The 20919-nt window shown below is 53.2% G+C and overlaps 3 protein-coding genes across 4 annotated transcripts in view; 1 reads left to right on the top strand and 2 right to left on the bottom strand.

Annotated features, from left to right (window-relative positions):
- The window catches only part of LOC120840712 (helicase POLQ-like), a 31912-nt gene extending 25494 nt beyond the window's left edge, over window positions 1–6418 (bottom strand). The window contains exons 1-6 of the mRNA XM_040211348.3: window positions 6137–6418; window positions 4688–4903; window positions 3101–3480; window positions 1993–2068; window positions 990–1087; window positions 428–520 (exon numbers count right to left, since the gene is read on the bottom strand). Of these exons, the coding sequence (XP_040067282.1) occupies window positions 428–520; window positions 990–1087; window positions 1993–2068; window positions 3101–3480; window positions 4688–4903; window positions 6137–6227 (954 nt within the window). The 5' untranslated portion in view covers window positions 6228–6418. The remainder of the gene's footprint in view (window positions 1–427; window positions 521–989; window positions 1088–1992; window positions 2069–3100; window positions 3481–4687; window positions 4904–6136) is intronic.
- A 123-nt stretch (window positions 6419–6541) lies between these two features.
- LOC8028701 (DAP3-binding cell death enhancer 1) lies at window positions 6542–10767 on the top strand. 2 transcript variants are annotated; one of them, XM_002401185.4, is made up of 7 exons: window positions 6542–6975; window positions 7062–7122; window positions 7179–7308; window positions 7372–7773; window positions 7887–8024; window positions 8333–8419; window positions 8774–10767. In XM_002401185.4, the coding sequence occupies exons 1-7, from the start codon at window positions 6954–6956 to the stop codon at window positions 8984–8986; spliced, it is 1053 nt and encodes a 350-aa protein (XP_002401229.3). In that variant the 5' UTR covers window positions 6542–6953; the 3' UTR covers window positions 8987–10767. The 2 variants fall into 2 exon arrangements, with proteins under 2 accessions (XP_002401229.3, XP_040357233.1); XM_040501299.1 differs by having other exon boundaries at window positions 6588–6975; window positions 7179–7773.
- LOC8028707 (replication factor C subunit 3) lies at window positions 9464–20426 on the bottom strand. The gene is made up of 8 exons (XM_029991171.4): window positions 20213–20426; window positions 19203–19408; window positions 17067–17164; window positions 16822–17003; window positions 14753–14889; window positions 13898–13996; window positions 11903–11972; window positions 9464–9674 (listed from the first exon to the last, which is right to left on the bottom strand). The coding sequence occupies exons 1-8, from the start codon at window positions 20297–20299 to the stop codon at window positions 9489–9491; spliced, it is 1065 nt and encodes a 354-aa protein (XP_029847031.2). The 5' UTR covers window positions 20300–20426; the 3' UTR covers window positions 9464–9488.
- Between the last annotated feature and the right edge of the window lie 493 nt (window positions 20427–20919).

Raw genomic sequence — 20919 nt, 5'->3', positions numbered from 1 at the left:
CTTGTCATTCGCCGAACGCCCTCCGTAGATTGCTGCGATTGGCTCTCTCCAGTCCTTTGTGGGAGGCTTGAAGGCCAGAGGCTCCAGATGTTTTAAATTAGAGAGGAGGGAGTAAAGTGAACACGTAGCGTGGACTGTTTGAACGCCCAGGATTAGGGCTCGGGAATTCGTTTTTGCCTTGTTGGAGCTGTCTGGGTAAGTTCACCTTAGTTCTGGTATGATTCCAGAAAACTAAATGAAGCCAGTAATCCAATCTACTTAGTAAAAAAACACATGTCGTCGACGAAACGTCGCGGGTACACGTGTCTATGAAACGAGTTTCCACGAATCACTGCGTCGTCGACGAAACGTATGTCCAAGAAAACTTGTTCACGAAACGTTTTTCGACGAAACAATACGGATTCCCATCCAAGAGCCCCACACTTACCTTGGGCAGGGCACGGGCTGTCTGCTGCTGAAACTCGCCCCCCACCAGCTCCACAACCGAGTTGTCTACCTTCACATACTCCCGAAGCTCCACCTGCGATGGTCAAACGGAACCGTCGTCGTCCGGTTCACGACGCGAGGCGTCCCGGTACGGTGCCCAGAACGTGTCTTTGGCTGGCACGTCTAGCGCTCCATCCCATCCCCGCGTCTAAAGACGTCCCGAAGTGGCAGCAAATGACGTCGCAGAAGCCGGCGTCTCATGCTGTCAAACGACGCGACCCCGCCGGTAGGTGCTAGTCTCGGCGAAAAGTAGGAGCGAACGCAAGTGTCACCGTCATCACGTGGTCCGAACTCCTCGCTGTTGATGCCTCCATGGACTGTCAAGCTGAAGAGTTTGACAGCCCTGCTGCAGTAACACTGCTAAGATCGCGGTTGGCGATGGCACAACCCCTCTGCGACATCCTCAGGCAGAAATCGAGGGACCACATTTTAGGATGCAGTAAACGCGCCGGCAGGAGACACGTTCCTGCCATGGTACCCGAGGCGGCAGCAAGACCACCGACCGGTCGGAAGGAGCCCACGAAGACGTCCGCACCGAGGAAGGTCGTCAGGTCCTCCATGTTGCCGAGCGTGGCGCTCATGCCCACGATCCGGGTGCTTCCTGCGTGGGACGTCGTGAACGCTCGCGGCACAACTCAGAAGAAACCGTGCAGACTCGTAAGTCATGTACGGGGTGCGGACCTAAGAACCTGCACGTTTGGCATGCCTCAGAAAATTCTAATTTCGAACGTACGATTTAGCCACGGTGTAGCCGTATTCTGCGTTTCTGTAGTGAAAATCCCAGCACCCTCACAACCAGCAAAGAGAAAGGAGGCTGAGGGTTTCCGGGTGAACCACACTTGGGAGTGGGTAGAGGAGAAGAGCCGGAGGACTAACATGTGCGCCAGCCTCCGAGGCAGACACAGAGTTAAGACTGCAGCACGAGTGCTTCAGAGTTTGTCACAACTGCATGAGTGGGGCACAGTTATGAGTACATGAACTCAGCGATCCACTGTGGTTGGAGCTTATTACGAATCTCAGTCCCCTCCCATCTCCTATTCTGTCGAATATATGTGCCGAGAAACCAAGGGAGAGAAGGAGATGAGAGCACACGGGGAGGTCAGAATGCCGAGCTCTGGTTCGAATGATTGGTGGGCAGCTAATCATTCAATGAGTGCAATGGAGACAAAGGCAGCTAGCTTTAGGTCTACCCATTAATTATTCCAACCAGAGCTCGGCATTCCAATGTCCCCACACGCTCTCGTCTCCTCCTCTCCGTCAGTTTCTCGGTGCATTACTGTCGAGACCGGTTATACCAAAGTCGGTTATAACGAAATAGCGGCTACAGCGAAGCGATCACGATTTCTCATTCCCTCTGCACTTCGTTTAAACCGAAGTCGGTTATAATGAAATAGCGGATATAGCGAAGTGATTTCCGATTTCCGTTGATTTCGTTATAACCGGTCTGGACAGTAATGTTTAAATAAGAACCAAGTCTGGTGCCGCAATCAAGGCCGTGGTGCGTACCAGAGACCCTCTTGACCTTGACCAGGGTGCTCTCCAGGGTAGCTCCCCTGCTGCTTCCGTCCCCCAGCATATGCAGCTGCGCCATGAGAGGGGGCAGAGGCTCACAGAACAACCGTGTCACAAGGCACGCGCACACTTCGGGCTGTTGAAGCCTCCCCACAACAAACTTTAAAAAACATTCGGCGTTCAATGTAGATTCCAGAACCATCCACCTGAGGCACAGGTTCTTAAACATGGGTTCCTAGGAACACTGGGGTTTCCCAAGGTACCCTTCTGTGTTCCCCACGGTACCCACTTGTGTTCCCCGAGCTCGCAAATTTCTTTGACCCTCCTTGTCCCTAAATTAAATGTTTTTTTCCTGTTTACGCACTGTTTTTGCAGATTTGGGTCAGCCAATGATTCACAACTATGAGCCAGAATACTTCCTATTATGTGCATTACTTCTTGTATGGACTAAAGGCTCACAGTGTTTACTGCATCAATGCCGAGGCCAGAAGAAATTCCTTGGATATCAGTCTCGATGAATGGCGTTCCTCAAGATCAAAAAGTTTGAGAACCCGTTCTCTAAGGTACAGGCAAGGTACAAAAGGGCCTTAGGAAATAGACTCTTCTATATAAGGATAGCACGATACAAACCTGCTCTGATGGAACATCCTCACTGCGCTCCAAGCCACCGCAGATGGCTTGGGGAGCAGCTAGTATGTGTTCCGCGCCTTACGCGAGCCACTTGCACGCACGCACAGAGTGCACTTTCTGCGTGTCATCTGTGGTGCCTTGGAGACAACATAATTAGTTGTCAATGGCTTCCAACATAAAATAGCGGATGATGATGATCTCACTTCACCACGGCGCTTAGTTCGTAGCCGACCATCAACTTTCTTTTCAGTCCGTTAGCAGACGACGTACGGCGTTTCCTCGTCTGCGAATGGCACTTCGTAGTAGACGGACAGCATTTTTTGCTCGCGTTAACAGATGAACCATCTACGAATGAAATCTTCCCTCGCTCCACGAGAGGCATGTGAGGTCTCGCTCTAGCCCTCGCGGTGACCAAAATCAGACTCCTGCCTGTGATGGTCGCTCCCCCTCCCTCACGTGCAGGAAGGCCCACCTCGTCCACAACCAGGAGTCCCAGCTCGGAAAGCCTGCCGAGCTCCGTGAGGGCGTCCACGAGGAAGTGTGCCTTCTCGATGGTGGCCACGTAGACGGCGCAGCGCTGGCGGCGGCGCACAGGGGGCAGGGCACCCCGGGCCCCCGCATACTCTTCCACCAGGAACCCCAGGTCCACGGCCAGGGGCGACAGGTCACGGACTTTCTCCTGGACCAGGGACACGTAGGGCAGCACGAAGAGCACGCTGCGGCTGGCCAGAAGCAGTTCCTGGAGGGACAGCACCTCGGCCACCAGGGTCTTGCCGCCGCTGGTGGGCAGCGAGTACACCAGGTGGCGTCGGCCACTGCGCTGGGCCAGCTGCAGGCACTCCTTCTGCCAATCTGCGGACGTGCGTCCGTTTGGGTGCATGATCGCGATGCAGCACTAATTTGCCGTCTCGTGTCACTGGCAGATGGTGCAAGACTCACACTTAGTGATCTCTACAACAATCGTAGCAGCAACTACCTTCTGGAAGTCTGCAGACACGCGTCCATCTCTGTATAGTGCCTGGAACACGTATCTGTCTGGTGAGTTAAGCGCGCCCTAACAGCTGGTCCCTCGATTCCCGCTTGATGACATCATACAAGTGTCATGGTTTCGCTGGCCACAACCCCAGAGGTATCGCAGCAGCGGTGGTAAATGGGGCAGACGCCTGTTCTGCCGTAGGTTGCTCTCTAGTTTGACAGTCCACGGAAGCTTCGGCAGGAGGAAGATTGGGACACCGCCTGCCTGCCTGCCAGAGCCAATTTTTTACTAGAACTTTCGCGTCCAACTGCCAGCATTGCGACATTAAACAGCATAACACTCCAGCCTCATGACGTCATTTGTTGCCGATTTGGGGCCACTTTCAATGCATGGGCAGAAGACGATGGTAAACGCATCAGTTGCAAAACGTTTGATCGCTTCGAGGAGGAGGCGAAAATGTCAATCGCATGAACCACAGGCCACACCTTTGACTCTGACAATGCATCGACCCTGGTGAAGAAGAGAAGGTGGGGACTGACAAAGCCATTGGGTCTTTGTTCATTCGGAGTGACCAACGCGAGAGTGACTTTTCGTTGGTGAACAAAATCCATGGACCCCTGCCGGATCTGTGTACAAACTTTATGAGTAAATAGTTGAACTTTGGAATGCCTCTCTCATTTTGCTCTTTGCCTTACTGAACATGTCTCCCCTCGCACATGGGAGGCGAAACTTTAATTAAATTGTTATTCTTGTTATGTCAAGCCGTTTTTGTTATTGCTTTGGTCTCAAAATCTCCAACTGGAGACATAGTATCTATAAATAAATATGTCTAATAAATAAGCTTTGCTCAGTCTCTCAGCCCACCATCCTTCTTGCTACGCAGTGATGCGTGCAAGCGCAAAGGCAACCAATCTGTGCAAAAAGTGTCCTTCATTAAATTGCAAGTATCATTCATGGTTTGAGTTGCCCCCTTCCATAAGTTTAGGCCCTCTAACTACACCTCGTCACGCCCCGTCGTTTGCCTCCGTGTGCGACCCCCTTTTCCGATGCTGGACTCCCCGTGGGGCCGAGCAGGGTGCGTACCGTACAGGTCCGTGATGCCCCGGTGCAGCTTGAGCAGGCCCTGTACCATAGGGGGCAGGCCAAAGAAGTCCTGGGGAAAGGCCTCGACCCCGGGGCTCAGCGAAAGGTTCAGGGAGCGTCGCGTGTTCTCCCGCAGCTTCTCCTTGATCCGGTTGAGCAGCGAGCACGTTGGGGAGCTCCGCAGGGAAGTCTCCCCCCAGCGGACATCGAGGCTCCCTGGTAGGGTGGCACGCATCGTCACTTGGGGCCGTAGAGTTCATGTAATAGTGTGTTTGGGGCGTTGCACTGCACATGCGCAGAGCTTCTACGCATGTGCAGTGCAAAGCACCAAGTTGTTTGGGGGACCCAAAGCTTAAGTGGCTCTCGTCAACAAAATGAGATCTGCAAGTAGGTGTTTCAAGCATCATGCTTCCAGCGTGAGCTTCCTACCTTCAACAACACTTCGTCGTCTTGCAGTGGCATAGCCAGAAATTTTTATCGGAGGAGGAGGGGGAGGGGGGGGGGGGGGGGTGGCAGGTGGTGGTTGAGGTGGCTGGAATGTCCAAGACGTGGGGTGTGGGTAGGGTGACCAAACGTCCCGTTTTGGCCGGGACAGTCCCATTTTAGAACTTCATTTACCATCCTGTCATTTAGTCTTGACATGTTTGCAAGTCTGGCCTCAGGGTGCCGCCATCTTGCTCAATTGGGGTGCGCTTGGGTGCAGCCATAATCCAATTATGACACCTTAGCAAGGCTTCGTAATCGGATTATGATGCATCCAAGTGCACCCCAACTGAGCAAGATGGCAGTGCCCGGAGGCCGAACCTGTGAATGTGTACAGCTATCCCGTTTCCGTGGGAACTTATTGTTTGGGAAATAAATGACAGGCGAATGAAGGAAAACAATTGAAATTATTACTCGATTGTGGCAGTGTATTAGAATAAACATAGTATATAAAAATGTGATCTCCAATAATGTATGATTTATAGCTTTTTTTTTTCTGTGACTCCACTTGCCAATAAGTTTTGTTCGCACAGACGTTTGTACAGAGCACTTACCTATATTACTGTTTGGTATGCTTAAGTTTTGCGGAATAGAAAAGGTGCTTGTGTACTAGTACACAAGCACCAACTACAAGCTACAGAAAAGTGTATTTTTATTTTCTTTCTGCTTCGCTATGCCCCTCACCCCCTCCCCCTCTTTTTTCCCCATTTCCCTCTTCCTACCCTTCCCCTTGATGTCCCGTCGTTGAAATGCATGCGTATCGGTCGGCTGCATAGATTTCGGAGGCAAGCGCGCGTGCAGGAGGTCGGGCTTTGGAAAGACACAGTGTCCAGAGGTTTCATGCCTTAGAACGGACTAGCGTTGGAGCAAACTCCCTTCGTGATTCTCTAGGATCACTTCTTGAGTGCGAGGGAACATTATGACAACCGACGGAACTGAACCGCCAACTGAACAAGTCTGACTTGCCCGCTCCAGGCAACGGCGAGAGCGCCTCTCTCCGCTCGATCCGCTCGATGGCCGAAGACAGCAGGGAGTCGTCTTGCCACTCTTCGTCCATGCCGCCAGCAAAGCCAGGGTCTTGTGCTCAACTGTGGGCATAGAGGAGCATGTCCGGGTGAATGAAATCGTCCCAATTATTACCAGAAACAGTAACATTTAAGGAACAGTCAGACGGAAAGCGGACTAGCGTTAAACGAAACCGCTGAAACGCGCGCGCGAAGCGTGCCAGCTGGGGCTATAGATGGATGGATGGATACACGGCAGAGCCGTGATACACGGCTCTGGTGGCAAAAGTGTATGTTAAAAATAACTTAGGTTAGGTGGCGCAAAATACCGCCTGACTGGATTGAACGAGCAGCGTCAAATCGGGCTATCTATTGGTCTGATATGGTCTGATCAGAGCAGGATCAGAGCAGAGTCTGATCTAGCGCTGCTCTCGTCCGTGCGGAGACTTGTTTGTGTCCGTGCTGTCCGTGTGTGTTGAACTTCTTTCGTTTATGTAGTGATTTGGTGTGTGTCAACGTTGTGAATCACGAACGTTAGGTCGTGGTTCAGATACCTCATGATTACCTCCTTGGCGTGAACGTAGGTAACGGCGAGGAGCGCAGCCGCACGACGTTGCGGTTCACCCGTGCCCTGCGACCCTACTACTTCGTGGAGCTGCAGTCCCCCAGGACTACCGCAGCCTAGAATCGATCAAGTCCCTAAAATTAACAGGTAACTTCGCGTGTGCGAGTGTGTACACCTCTTGCCGGTCGTTCGCCGTGCACGAGAACTTCGACAGATGTGGCGTCACAATCTCAGAGGTGAGTTCTTTCATAGGCGATCAGCAGGTCGATCAATGCAATCCGAGGCAGCGACACTCCTGACAGCGATGCATTCTCTCGTCCAGCTTTCGCCCGCTGGGGCCTTCGTCAGCGGCCACCGGGGCAGCAGGCCGAGCACGCCGAAAGGTGCGTTGTCCGTCAGCCCGCCGTCGGGGTGATCGTAATTGGGCTCGCGATCGCAGGCTCGTCGCCTCACCGGCGGAGGACCGTCGGGGCGACCGCGACGACCGGCGCAAGGAGACCTGCCACGAGGAAGGGCGATGCTTCACCCGACGACCCGAATGCCGCTTCGCCGAGGCGGTCGGCTGGGTGGTGAGTGCACGCGGACCGCTGTGTCGGAAAAGCTCGGATGCGAACTCTCCGCCGCCACCGCAGGGACTCGCCGTGGGACTGAACGTGCAACTGCACTCTCGGCTGTGGCGCAACAACAACGACAGGCCGGAGGAGACCTCCCGCAAGGCGGGCTTATGCGGCCTGCTGCAGAGCGTCGTATTCCGGCTGGCGTCAGCGTCTCCGGCCGTGAAGTCCGTCCTGCCGGAGAGCGGCGCGGCTGCCGAGAGCGCGTCGCCCAGAAGTCCCGATGAGGAGATGTCGTCTGCGCTCCGCGAGTACCTGTCCCTGCTTGAGGAGTGCGAGGCGGCACGGCTGCTGGCACGAGGGGACACAGCAGGCAGCATCGCCTGCTTCCAGAGGGCCCCGGACTCTGCGAGGGCCCATTATAACCTTGGCATCTGCTACCAGGACGGACGAGGGGGCCTGGCGCCAGACAGAAACAAGGTGCTTTCGAGCGCATGCATACCGCGTGGCAAGAATTCGCGCGTCTTGCCGGAGCTCGATGGGCAGCGGTCGGTCGGGGATGCTAAGCACGGCTCGTGTCCCCCTTTGTGCAGGCCTTGGAGCACTACAGGGAGGCTGCCCTGCGAGGCCACCCCATGGCCACATACAACCTGGGGCTGCTGCTCCACCAGCAGCAGGACCACAGGGGCCTGCAGCTCCTCCAGACGGCTGCAGACCTCGGGGTCGCCCAGGTGAGAGCACGTCGTAGGGCGGAGCACCAAACATTGCCATATTTTTGCCGGAAAGATGCACTAACGGCTACTGCTATAAAGGCCCGTTCACACATTTGCATTTGACTTCGACCAAGTAAGACAAGACCGGTTTTTAAGCCTCTTGCAACCGGCTGCGCAGCAATGCAGCCAGTCGTAAGCGGCTTAAAAACCGGTCTTGTCTCACTCGGTCATAGTCAAACGGAAGTGTGTGAACAGTCCTTATGAGATAGAGAAAAAAGAATGGCACACCGTTGGCCACAAGTACCAACGAGCGTGTTGCCTCGCAGGCCCAGGCATTCGTTGGCTACGTACGGCTGCAGGAGGGTCGTTTCTCGGAAGCTGTGGGCCTGCTCTCCCGGGCCGCCCAAGCTCAGGTAAGCGTGTTCACATAATAAATCTTGTGGAAACGGCCCACCGTGCAATTCGTTGCCTCCAAATGGCGGCACACGGAGGTGGACGTCGGTGGTACCGGCAGGTCTGGATGGTTGGTGGGGCTTTAATAAACGTGAAACACCAGCAAATCACCACATGCAAGCCAGTACTATAGTTTTATATCAGAATCAAGCACCGTCATCATAAATTTTACGAAGAAAAATTACTGCACCTGATGTCATATTTCTTTTTTGCATTCTTCTTTCGCTCTCTTCTTTCCTTTCTCTCAGTACCACCGACGTTGGAACCTATGGTTTGTCGCGGGGATCCGGAAGGACGTTTTGTCTGTTTTGCAGGATGCGGACGCCCTCTTCTACCTGGGACTGTGCAGCGAACGGGGCCTGGGAGTGCCCAAGGACCCCGGCCACGCCCTGCGCCAGTACAGCAGGGCTGCCCACGGGGGACACGCAGGGGCACGCGAGGCGATTGCCCGCTTGGCCCCCGAACCCACGAAGGAGGCGTGGGGCGACGCTTTTTCGGCCGGCCCCCAGTTGTGCCCCGCCCAATGAGACGGACGGATGCGCGTGTTGACGTCCCTTTCATTTTTATTAGACTGCCCCGCAGAGGAAACTTCCACTCGTATCCGTCTACCCACTATATCCTCCAATCGGAACTCGGTGCCAATACACCCCCAGACAGTACGAGCCAAAACACTTGATCCTGCCTTTTTCGGCGTCTGCGGCCCCACAACTAGTGTGCAACCATCTCGAAAACTGGCAGGTAGGCCAAAGAACCAGGAAGGACTACCTGCTCGTACTGTTCGCACCATTATCTTCTGCGCAAGGTACAGAAGTTCCCTCCAATCGGAGCATTACGTCACTGCACCCTCTAAAGAAGGAGCGGAATAATTTCTGCCCTTCGCGTCTACCCACATCGTCCAATCAGAGCTCAGCATCCTGGAGATGTGCTCCGCCCATCGCATCCTTTAATCGGAGCTTGGCATCGTGGAGCTGTGCCCCGCCCAATGAGACGGGCGGAAGCAAGTGTGCCGGCCCTCCCTCCTTCGATTTACTACAGCACCCCCGCAGCCTCCTCAAGGAAGTCCCTGTACATGGCCATGGCCCGCGCCACAAAGGCCTCTAGGTGGTAAACGGCCTTGGAGCCCAGCTGCAGCCGGTGCTCGTAGCGCGCCGCCTCCGACACCAGGGCGCAGCGCAGCTGGCCGTCACAGCTCGAAGAGATCCCACGCACCAGGCCCTGAAAGGAAGAAGACGGTTGTGGCAGCCATTACTGCAACGGACACCCATCTGGACGTGCCACGTGCCACGTGCCTTCCCCAGCCTCAAACGGCATTAGTGCTTTCGACAGCGTCCTCAGTCAGACGAAGCCTCCCGAGAGTCCGGCTATGGTGCCCAGAACTCATCCTCGATTGGTGCATTTAGCGTCCCATCCCGCCCATGCACCAAAAGTGGTCCTCGAGCAGCAACAAAAGACGTCGCGGATGTTGGCACGGCGGGTTGCCGAACGTTGTGGCCCAACCGGTTGGTTACAGAAGTTTCGGCAAAACGTGCAAGCGAAAATGTTGCCGTCTTCACGGCATCCCAACTCCTGGAGGTAAGTGTGGCAGACAGCTGTTCCGACCTGCGGTGGAACGGTCGCCTGCCACATCCACCTCCGGTACCGTGCCACTACCGGGATCGCAGCAGACGACAGCATGACGCTTCTGCGATGATGTTAGGCGAAAACTGAGGGACCACATTTTGGAATGCGGTCGGAGACGTATTTTAGACACTTTAGTCTTATGAGCCAGACTGTGATGCAAGTGCCTCGGTGCACCGGTACATTTTCTCTCACACAGATTGTTCCAGAGGTACTTCTCGTCCTTCCGCCAAGACCCGGGGTACTTTGCGATGCTAGGTACACGTGTGCCCAACCTTTCCTGTATGTTCCAGTATTGCAGTAGCGGTAGAAATGTACAGAATGCTCATTTAGTTGTCCCACGCCTTAGAGTGGTCCTTTCCTGATCACCCACTCAAAGGTTATACTGTTTCCTTGCTAGTTCAAAAGGGCAATGTAGTCGCCTCGGTGGCTAACAGTTCTACACGGCTGCTCGTCCTGGAGAATCCCTTCCCTGGTGGAGTCTGTTCTCTACCAGTGACCGTGAGGTTGGTCTATTTTGCGAGGCAAAGGGAGTCGCTCCAAACTTTTGAGACAAGCGCCATTGACTTGTGGTTTGTGCGCAGTGAACTGGGTCAGAGTGCACATGCTATGGAGAGAATTTAAGATTCTCAAACAAGTGTTTTATCCTCTTGCCAATAAAGGACCCAATAATGTTAGCACAAACAAGCAATCACCAGTGTTTTCGTTTTTCCGTCGGAACCAAAAGGATGTCGTCAACAACTACTGAGTCTCACTTTGAGCAGTAGTGTACTATACGCTAAAACTTGGTGCCCACCCTTTCACGAAGCACCAATGTTGTGTTGAACAGTGTTGCACCGTTTAAATCTAAAAAATTTCCAGCACACTACATATTACGAAACTCGATTAAGCATCTCACGCAAACAAGAGACGCACACGTCCGAGGACTCAAAAGATAACCACAACATGAAACTTAAAGTTAGCTTAGTTTAGTTACAAAACTCGCAACAAATTTAGGCCATCATAAAATATTAAAGACAGGGTCACATACATCCCTTTTCACATCGCGGTACATTTGCGGCAAATTACTATATTAATCTTGGTAAAAGGAGGAGCCGACACTATTCGCACTTCATTTATGAGCAAAAGACTGCCGGCAGAGCCGCTCTGGCGTTGCTGCGCTCGCCCCTCCACCGGTATTCGAAATCACACCAAGTTCTGCCTTCGCACGACCTGGGCTTGTGCCAAATCTCTGCCCCGACGTCGGACCATTCCTCGTAAAGATCTTTCGCCTTCTTAAATGCACCCGGGAAATTCGAATGGCAAGGCCCTCAAAGTCTAGAATCAACTAGGGCTTTTCCAATTAAAGGCATATCGGACCGGAAAGGTATGGCGAGACTGAAGTTTCAACAGGTTCCCACCGCAAAAGCCGAGCCAGGAGTTCCGACACTTGCCAAAGAACACCCGTCCCCTCTGCCTCGAACGAAGGGAGCCCACTTGGCATTGCTCCATTAAAGCAGTGCAGAAGCCTTCAGTCGGAATGACGCACACTTTAGCCACAATCACCGACAGAATGAAAACAGTAGGATCTGTCTACCGAACGGCCTCGAGCACATTTGCTTCGTACGTGCGCACGCTTCAGAGATGTCCGCAGATAGCTTTGTACAACCGGCGTGACAGGACCGTGGTACGATGAAGGAACACGCCTCGGACACAGTCCGCAGACCTTCTCTCGTACGACACATTGGCGATGTGACCGCGTCTTTACGGTTGCGCACGGCCGTAGCGCCGGACGTTCCAAAGTGGCCCCTAAATTGGGAGAACGCTCGAGGAGGACAGCGACCCACCTTGAAGATGACGTCCGGGGGAATCAGGTGCGTGAGCAATTCGTACAGCCGGCCCCTCACCTCGAAGAGCCTGCATGCGGGAGAAGGCCCCGGTCAGGCTGCCCCCTTTGGGCTTCCCACAGCAAGCAGAGCCCCGCAACTTCGTGCGGCGATTCCCGCCACAGTCTAAGCTCATTAGGACAGACCTGGTTACAACAGACGTATGGATATAACATACCGATTTGTGAAGTTCGGTTGGTTTTTCTCTACATATACTATTGACTCAACTTCACATCTCCATACAACAATACTCCTCTTACAACAGACCAAAATCTTGGTCAAAATCAAGGTCTGTTATAATGAGCTTAGACTGCACATGCGGCTAAGGAAACGAACACCGTGGGAACCGTCTCGCAGTTGTTTCTGTGCTTCGTTTCGCCATAACTCAGCAGAGAGTGAATGCCACAGCCCCCTGGAGCCAATCACAGCAACGGAGGTGAACCATGCGACAGGCCTTACCAGAGGTAAAGGGGTCAAGAGCTCTCCTTTAACCCGGACCCTCTCCTTTGTGTTGCAGATGTCGCTGTTGTCCCTCTCAGAAATTAGCCTGTCGCTTAAAATTCGTCCAAAGGTGGCTTTGCTCTCTCGTCCACCCGCGGCTTTGACAGCACTCGGGGGTGAGACAGGTGAAACAGGTTTTGGAGCAGAAAAATCTGGATTTTGGAGCAGCTTAGGAGCACAAAAGTCTCGTTTTGGAGCAGCAGTTTACGCATTTTGGAGCAACTTCGAAGCACAAAAGTCTACTGTTTGGAGCAGATTAGGAGCAGAAAATCTTAGAGCAGCTTATCAGAAATTTAAATCATAAAAAATCTTACATAATTCACATAAATCAGATTTTTCTTTTTTAATCATTATTTTTGTCCAGCCTGGTTCCAACAAGTCATCAGCGCCGATACGTACTGAGATAAAATATAAAAGAAAAAAAAAAACGGAAAAAGCAAACGCGAGTTTCATGCACACATAGATGAGGAAAGGAAACACAGGCTCGCTGCAAAGTTAGGTGGGCACCAGGTACCTCAAGCTTATACGAACTGGTGCCAAAGCGCAATTGTAGTGCAAAACTTTTTAAAGCGGTGATTCGAGAGCATGAACAGGGAAGCACAGTTTACTACAACCAGACATTGATCAGACGCTCGTAGAAAGCACGTGCAGATAGAAAAATGCTCCCCACAAAAGTGATTCACAAGGTAAATCGTGAATTGGTAGAAAACCTAAGAGCACCACATGCACGCTAAATACGGGTGTGTGACTGATTCATTCGATTGCTCAAGCACTGGAAGCACGTGTGTGATAACCGAAAGTACTGACGGCAACGGCGACGTCCATTTTGACGAGATTATGGACACGAATGAACAATTACATAATGGAGGCACTCAATAGTACTTTTAAGAAAAGGTTTACTCTCAAAGCGAAAGAAATACTTAGGTTTGCTCATCCTGACAGCCTGTGCGTCGTACATCCCGCGGCCAGACAGCGAGGCCGCGTGACAGCGCACCATTAGCATGCAGTCACAAATGACAGCGGAAAGTAGAAGGGAACGCGGGAAAAGACATCCCATAGGTATAGGAGGGTACAACAGCTGAAATCCTCGAATCCGGTGGTCGCTTGCTCCACCCTGTACCCGTGCATTGTATATTACTACGACCAGATTGAACGATGCCAACCAAGCTCTCATTTCCTGCTAAATCTAGCGTCGCCGCAAACTTTTATTTTCAGTTTTTTAGTTACTTTGGCGCAGTGTGGCGCAATTTCGACCGATTTCGCGTTTTTGGCGCAACTAGGTGCAAAAAATTGGGTCTGTATCAAAATGGCGCAATTGGCGCAGATGTCACACCCCTGAGCACTGCATGCAACTAGTGAGGTATGCGTCTTCCGATGCACTGACTGGATCGAAAGAGCCATAAGCGCAACCGTCGGAACCGGCCCAGGCCGGCACGTGTGCGAGGGAAAGCCCACCTTTTGGGGCTCTGCTCTTGCACCACCATGTGGGCAGTGGCTGCCAAGAAGACCTCCCAGTCCGGACGCCGGACCTCCTGCGTTGCCGAGAATGGGTACCTGCACGCGAGGGGGAATTCGCCCGCTGTAGGACGGTTTCACAAAACGTCTTTTCGCTTACGATAAGCCGTGTTCGTGAACATCCACCACTTCGCCAATTAAATTTGCATGTGGGCGATTAGTTATTGGCGTCGTTTTCAGCATTGATGAGATGCACGAGCATGGCAATTGATTTCGTCGGCGACAGAACTCGGTAAGGACACGACCGGGATCTATCTGCGCCACATTAACCCCATGGTACTCTGCTCTTTTATTTGTTTAGAGGTAACAATGGTGCATTACTTAATGCATTTTGGCAAAATTTTGTGCCTCAATTCAAAGGCTAAACCTCTTTACCTGGATAATTTGAAAACGTGGCAACAGCAGCCACCGGCATGGCTGCAGGTTTCAGTACACAGTCGTCTCGAGCCTTTTAAATGCCTTTTGGGGACTTTCTGTCTACGGCATGTGGCCTCAGTGATGTCAGCGACATGCGACAGTCACCTGATACCATGACGTCGAGTGAAGTAACGTCATGCGACACCTTGACGTCACATGACATCATGAGCTCACTGACAATGTGATGGTTTATATGCTCACAAAGTCTTTACAAGGTGCCCCCGAGCGACCTCCTTACTACGCCCACAAAAGTAGGAGGCCCTGTAAATGCTACGGATTTAGAATGCCCTTGAGAAATGGGCTGGCCCGTTTCTGCCGTTCTAAAAGCAGGATGCCCCCACACGCCGCCACAGCCTCAGATGGCCTGGGCGTACTCACTGCTGGACGCGGCAAGCCTCGAGCATCAGCAGGGCCCTCCTCAGGTTCCGTCCGCTCTGGGCAGCCACCGACTGGGCCAGGGCGTCCGGAAGCTGCAGCCCTTCCTTGCGGCACACCAGGCGCAGCACGTCCGCCACCTGCGGCAACATTGCCCACGAGGTGGTGCAAACTACCGCCCAATACAATGGGTAAAACCCCTACCACCCATCTATCCATAGAGGCTTTAATAAGACGCAAAAGCTCCGGAGGCCATATTGTGCCAGACTGAACGATACAATCGAGCTGCTATGGTTGCAATGCCACAAGATTGTAGCTTGAAAACCAGGTAAGGCTAGATCTGGTATATAAGGCCAGTGCTAGCGATAGACCATTCCAGAAAGATAAGGCGCCTCCCGTAGTCTTTTCGATAGACAACGACAATCCGACGTATGATGTGCAAAGGAGTAGCCATAATCGGAAGGAGTGGTTCGTGTTTGTTTAGCATTTTGCGATTTCAGAAAGCGAAGAAATCAAGACGCTTCCTTCGCTTTCGTTCTCTTCTGCACCCGAAGCATCGGGCTGCCTATATAAATGCGTGCCTGATAATAAAATCTGCTCACAACCTACTATGCCTTGTCTGCCGTACGTCGTAGCACCTCCACTGGCAAGGCTATAGGGAGGCCGACGCAGTTGCGAGCTTCGCCACTTGCTGGTGTCAATGCGTTACAACCTGGCTCTTCAAGATGTCCACCCCCGCAAAAGTTGAATAGGCGCAGGAGAGAAAGCAAATCTGATTTGGGCAAGTTCAACTTGCCCAAATCAGATTTGGGAAGTACGGCTGCACGCAGCTTGCAGCCGTACTTCCGCAGAGCAGCGCTGCTTTTATGGGGAGTTTGACGTAACAATACGACATTTAGACAATAAAATAGGTGCTACAATTTCGTTGCAGTATCCTTTTAAGAATGTAGTAAATACTCTGCCTGCAGCATGAGGTTTCTGCCTATGGTAACACTTAAGGCTCTGTTATACTCCGACGTAACGCGCGCGCAAGCGAACGCTGGCCGAAGTCGGCTACGTCACGTCAGTCATGCCGCGCGCGTCAAAAGTTCGCCCTCTCTAGACTCCGGCAACCTTGGCGACTTCCGCGGCGCGCGTCGGTGGGCCGCCAGCGCGGCGCATGCGCAGAATCTGGCTACGAGGGCGCGTTTCCTGCGAGAGTGCGCCATTTCCGGTTCCTTTTCGTTTCGAATAGCAGACGAGAATTCTCGCGCTTCTTGAGCGCCGAGTTCGAGCGATGGCATGGACGTACCTTGCACGACGAAAACTCGGGCTTGCACTGTTGGTGCACCGCATGCGCCGCAAGCGTAGGCGGTGGTCAACGTACATGCAATACATCTTTGACAAGCGCACGGTCTTCGGTACTCAAGCTTCCTCGAGTCGTAGACACTCGGGTGAGGACGAATTCCCTCGATCAGCCTCTCGACGACCGAGACGTCCGATTCTTCAAACATGACGCCACACGGAGTGGTGCTCCCATCGTCTGCTATTGCTCGTATTCGCCGCGAGGGCTGCCGGGAGCCAGCACGTGGTGCATCCTGGTCCGGCGTCGCCGGCGCGGAATACGGCATGCTCCATTTTGGCGTCGAGGCGGTCAGGCTGCGTCAAACGCCGCCGGTCGCGCCGGTTATGCCACGACGCCGGAGTATAGAGCGTCGGTTTTACGCCGACGTAACGTCGCTGTGACGCGCTCGCACGCGCTACGTCGGAGTATAACAGAGCCTTTAGGCGCACATGCCAAAGCCCGGAGAAAGGCAGTGAGCGAGTGCTGGAGACGGAGCTTCTACTGCATTCTTAACCTGTCACCGACCGCAGGAGGTGTTGACGTGTCCCTCTCGGCTCGCATTATATTCCCATAAGTGTAGTTCGATTGCCAGCATAGGCACCAAAGGCGACGTTAGAAACATCTGCCGCCAAGTGGATGGACAGCAGGGGTTATAATATAAACTTTGTCTCAAATGATAGTTTGCATCACCTAGCGTAAGAGCCCGTTAACGTCCCGGCAGTGTTCCCAGGATGTGGCGAGGCGTCACCTGATCGAGGGAAGGGGCAGCCACCCGCACACCGAGGCAGCGGCTGCGTATGGCCGGGATGACCTTGCTGCACGAATTGCAGCACAGGATCAGGCGGCAGCTAGCCATGTACTTCTCCATGGTGCGCCTCAGGGCGTGCTGGGCCTCCCGGGTCAGCTTGTCCACCTCGGCGAGAAGCACCACTGCGAGGGGGGCGCAGGCGGCCGTCACTCGGTTGCCGCGCGGGTATGGCACCGTCTGCTCACCCTTGAAGTCCCTCTGGGCGTTTGCCTCAAGCTGCTGCGACTGGGCCACCGTCTTGAGCAGTTCCTGGACCACCACGCGGTCGTAGATGCCCACGTCGCTGAAACGGACGTGCACCCTATGCTCAGCCACTGTGGGATGCCACAGGGAAGGGCCAGCCCATCGCAGTTTCGGCTAGCTACATGCACACAATGGCAGTGCAAGGAAGAGTATGAAGCCAGCCCAGTCGATGGCCGGCATTTAAAGGGAAGATGTATAGAGATACGCCGTACATACTGTCACGTTTGTTAGAGGTACAGCAATCCCTCGTAAAAACGAAATCACTGGTTTCAAATTATCGCTCTATCGAAGTTTAACGTGGTCCTGACCGAAATGCAAGCATTTTTAACCGGCTTATTCAAAGTGTATCGGCGGCCAACCACACTTATTACGAAGGCCCGGGTGCCAAAAGCATACAAGCCTACACGGAAACGCACGGAGACCCTTGCATTTCCCCCCCCCCCCCCCCCCTTCTCCACCGAGGCAAACAGCAAACTGGGAAAATGGAGTGAACAGGTGACACAGCACACAGAGCCGGCAGAGTGTCGCTTTTGACACCAACGCGCCGACACGGGGACACGAGCAGGGAGCAGCTGGAGTAGCATCAGCGTCAGGGTCAAGAGAGCGATGGAGCCCGGAGGAGATCATCCCTTCGGGAGGCCCCGACGCGCGCACCTGCGGTGTACTACATGCACACGTGCGTCATATAAGAGATTGGGAGTGCATACCAAATGTCGCTTGGATCTGGGAGGTTGAGAAAAGTAGCCAGCCCGAGTCCGAAATCGCCAAAGAATTCAACATTCCGGCATCGGCTGTTCGACACTGCCAACCATTTTGCAAAACAAGCAAGGCATGTTGGACGGGTTCGAGAAGTTTCTCATGCAGGAGAAAGCGCGCCCGCGACCAGAAGATGAAAGATCGCCAATTGCTTCATGGACGTCGGATTTTGTCTCGCGAACATGTTTGCCGAGCCGGCGCGCGATTTCCATAGCTGCAATATCTCTACAGGAGTGAGTGAAAACAAGTTGGCAAATCCACCAAGGATAACTATGATTCGTTCAAGCTTGTCTATGCAGGCGTTCCCATTGTTGCTCCGGCCATGAATGCTGCGATCGTAGACATTGCATGCACCAAGCGACGTCGGAGAGGCACCTCGGGAAACGCCGACCACTGCGGAGACGCAAAACATCCTGCGGCTGCTTCCAAACAAAGTGGAGTGCAGCGGAAGTGACAGTGTTCTTGCGATGCCTGGAGCCAGGCACGTAGCCGGGATTTTGTTTCAAGGGGGGGGCGGGCGGGGGGGGGCCACCCATGACAAAATGCTGTATGAGGGGGAGGGGAAGAGGAGGTCCCAACAAAATGGAAGATATCGGGGAGGGGGAAAAAAGCGGGTCCAGGCCCCCCCCCCCCTCTGGCTACGTGCCTGCCTGGAGCAGTTCGAGGAGAACTAATGCCCGGATGAAATTATCAGCAAACTCCCCTTAATTATTTTTTTTACTTGGTAAAGCAGCTGCGAGATGCTCATAACCAAGGTTTGTTTGATTAAATATATGGTCAGTGTTCCGAAGTGTTCCCGTCCACCTTCAAGGCCGCTGGCATTGTTTTTTTGGCTTCATCGGTTTTATCGAATTACCGCTTACATCAAATTTTTTTGCAGTCCCTTTGACTTTGTTATAACGAAGGATTACCGTATGCCCGCTATTCCCCTAGCAAGGTATGATTGTGTGAGGACAAAACATGGGCTAGCCTAATGCACCGCCGGTGAGGCAACAACAGAAAACTACAAGCGTAGAAGCAGCTTTTAATATCCACTCTTTCGGCCCACGTTTTCTTGTCTTCTTAAGGCCGACACTCAAGCAGCGCTTTGAATGAATTAATAAATGTTCATACAGCATCTGAATTCGTGGCACAAACAGCGCTTTCTGCCAGGCAGAACACCCCTGCCCAATGTCCTCTCCACACCCCTTCCCCCTTGCGATTATGTGCGAACAATCATGCGACACTGACGTCACGTGACTACATGCTTTCCTGATGGTCACGGCTGGTGCGAGCTGCAGCGGCCGTGGGCGCACATCAAGCGTGGGAACGGAGCAGCCTACCTGGGATTCACCTCGATGTGGTAGTTGCTGGCCACGGTGACGATGTCCACTTTCTTCTTGGACGGTGTCATGAAGTTCTGGTGCTCGATGCGCAGCCGCTCGACGCCGGCTCCGTACAGCTCGCGCAGCAGGCACATGATGCGCGTCTTCTTGCCGGCCCCTGACGGGCCGTACACCAACAGGTGGGGGAAGTCGCCGCCCTGCACCTGATGCGTGGACACTCGTGACCACGGTGAAAGAATAGAGAGGCGTCGCAACAAGGCCAGAAAGGGGGTCGAAAATCCACTCGGACTTCGCGCATCTCCCAGTAGGGGCAGTCGGGTTATGGCTCTGCGCGCAGGCACAATCGTGAACGCACGCCCCCGCGAAAGATGCGCGACGTTCAGAACGAGTGTGCAAACGACGATGGTTCCTCTAGCTCCTGCCATGCTGCGCCATCCGCTGGTTAGAACTCAGATCGAACCTTCGAGCTAGAGTTCCTGTATACATGCCTGGTATGTGACGTCATATGGCACTGTACCAGCCGCCATTGCTCTGTACCACGCTCCTGTGCCCGTACGCCGGCGCCAGAGTTGCGAGTTCAGCCATCTTGAAATCCTTATGCGGGAAAGCCACTCCTCGCGCGTGTAGGAGCCGTGCTCTATCGATTGCGGCCGCTCACGTGACTGAATTCGACGAATGGGGGCGCCGCGCGCGCATGGAGAGGAGGACGCAAAAGCAGAGGAACATACGCCGGGGCGCGTGTAGCGTCTACTTTCCTGCACGGCGCAGGATTCTTTGCTCCTCACGTGATCGATTTCGGCGAATAGCGGGGCGGCGGCACGCGTAACTCTGGCTCCCGTACAGGAACTCTACTTCAACCTTGCTTCGACACACTTGCTCCACGGTAAGGCGGCGCCCGTTAAGGCACCTCTCTCTTCTTCCACCGTGCTCGTGACACCGATCTTCGCTGATGCGAAGCAATCACTCGATGTAACCGGCGTCTCTTAAAGGGGGTGATGGAGACTCACCAGCTTCTTGAGATACGTCGCCTGTTCCTTGTGGTAGTCCAGCTTTGCCAGACTCACTGGACGGTGCTTGTCCACCCACAAACCCATGCTATAACCTGGCGTGTCTTCCCCTTCAGCAAAAACAACAACGAAGCACAGGCAGAAACTGTAGAAACCGCGCCAAAAATGTAGACTGAAATGCGTCCGCTTGCTTGCTGTGGCTGGCTTGGGCTGACTATCTAAGCGGCTATATGCTGGTTTAGGCTGATCGGATGATCAATTAGTACGTGGAAACTTGTGGCGTTCACCAGCGTTTTGATACAGGGAGGCAGGCAAGGACGTAACCAAATTGGTCACGAGAATTTTAAGTTTCAGAAATAGCCCTATTATAAATTTTTATATTTTAGTATCAGCTAAAATTAAACACTGCCTAGGTGGTGCAAGCCGCCGCCCAATACCAATAATGGTTTGGCTTAGTTTTTTTACTGTGTTCGTCGTATTCCTAGATTTTTGCTGAAAAAATCAGTTGACCCGGTTGACCCCAAGTTCATGCAAAGAAACTTTCTTGCTCTTTCTCTTTCTATCTCTTATTTACTGCAAAGAAAGGAAAGGGATCCAAATACTCTCGTCTGCAGAGTATTTGGTTGGCTGATTGAAAGGATAGTAGGTAGAACTCAATGCTAGATGGCTCAAGGCCTACCCACTATTTTTTTTCAATCAGCCAATAA

Source organism: Ixodes scapularis, unplaced genomic scaffold (genome assembly GCF_016920785.2).
Source record: "Ixodes scapularis isolate PalLabHiFi unplaced genomic scaffold, ASM1692078v2 PGA_scaffold13__105_contigs__length_92229423, whole genome shotgun sequence".
NCBI classification, from domain to species: domain Eukaryota; kingdom Metazoa; phylum Arthropoda; class Arachnida; order Ixodida; family Ixodidae; genus Ixodes; species Ixodes scapularis.
Note: the sequence above shows the minus strand (reverse complement) of the source record. Positions and strands in the feature narration are given on the sequence as shown.

What these genes read in the sequence shown, in the direction of transcription:
- LOC8028701 (XM_040501299.1), top strand. Translation starts at nt 6,954, where the DNA reads ATGTGGCGTCACAATCTCAGAG. An exon ending in GTGGCGTCACAATCTCAGAG is followed by an intron (nt 6,976 to 7,061) that starts GTGAGTTCTTTC and finishes TCTCTCGTCCAG; the next exon opens with CTTTCGCCCGCTGGGGCCTT. An exon ending in CAGGCCGAGCACGCCGAAAG is followed by an intron (nt 7,123 to 7,178) that starts GTGCGTTGTCCG and finishes TCGCGATCGCAG; the next exon opens with GCTCGTCGCCTCACCGGCGG.
- LOC8028707 (XM_029991171.4), bottom strand. Translation starts at nt 20,299, where the DNA reads ATGGGTTTGTGGGTGGACAAGCACCGTCCAGTGAGTCTGGCAAAGCTG. An exon ending in GAGGCTTGCCGCGTCCAGCA is followed by an intron (nt 13,997 to 14,752) that starts GTGAGTACGCCC and finishes CCTCGCGTGCAG; the next exon opens with GTACCCATTCTCGGCAACGC. An exon ending in CAAGAGCAGAGCCCCAAAAG is followed by an intron (nt 11,973 to 13,897) that starts GTGGGCTTTCCC and finishes TCCCGCATGCAG; the next exon opens with GCTCTTCGAGGTGAGGGGCC.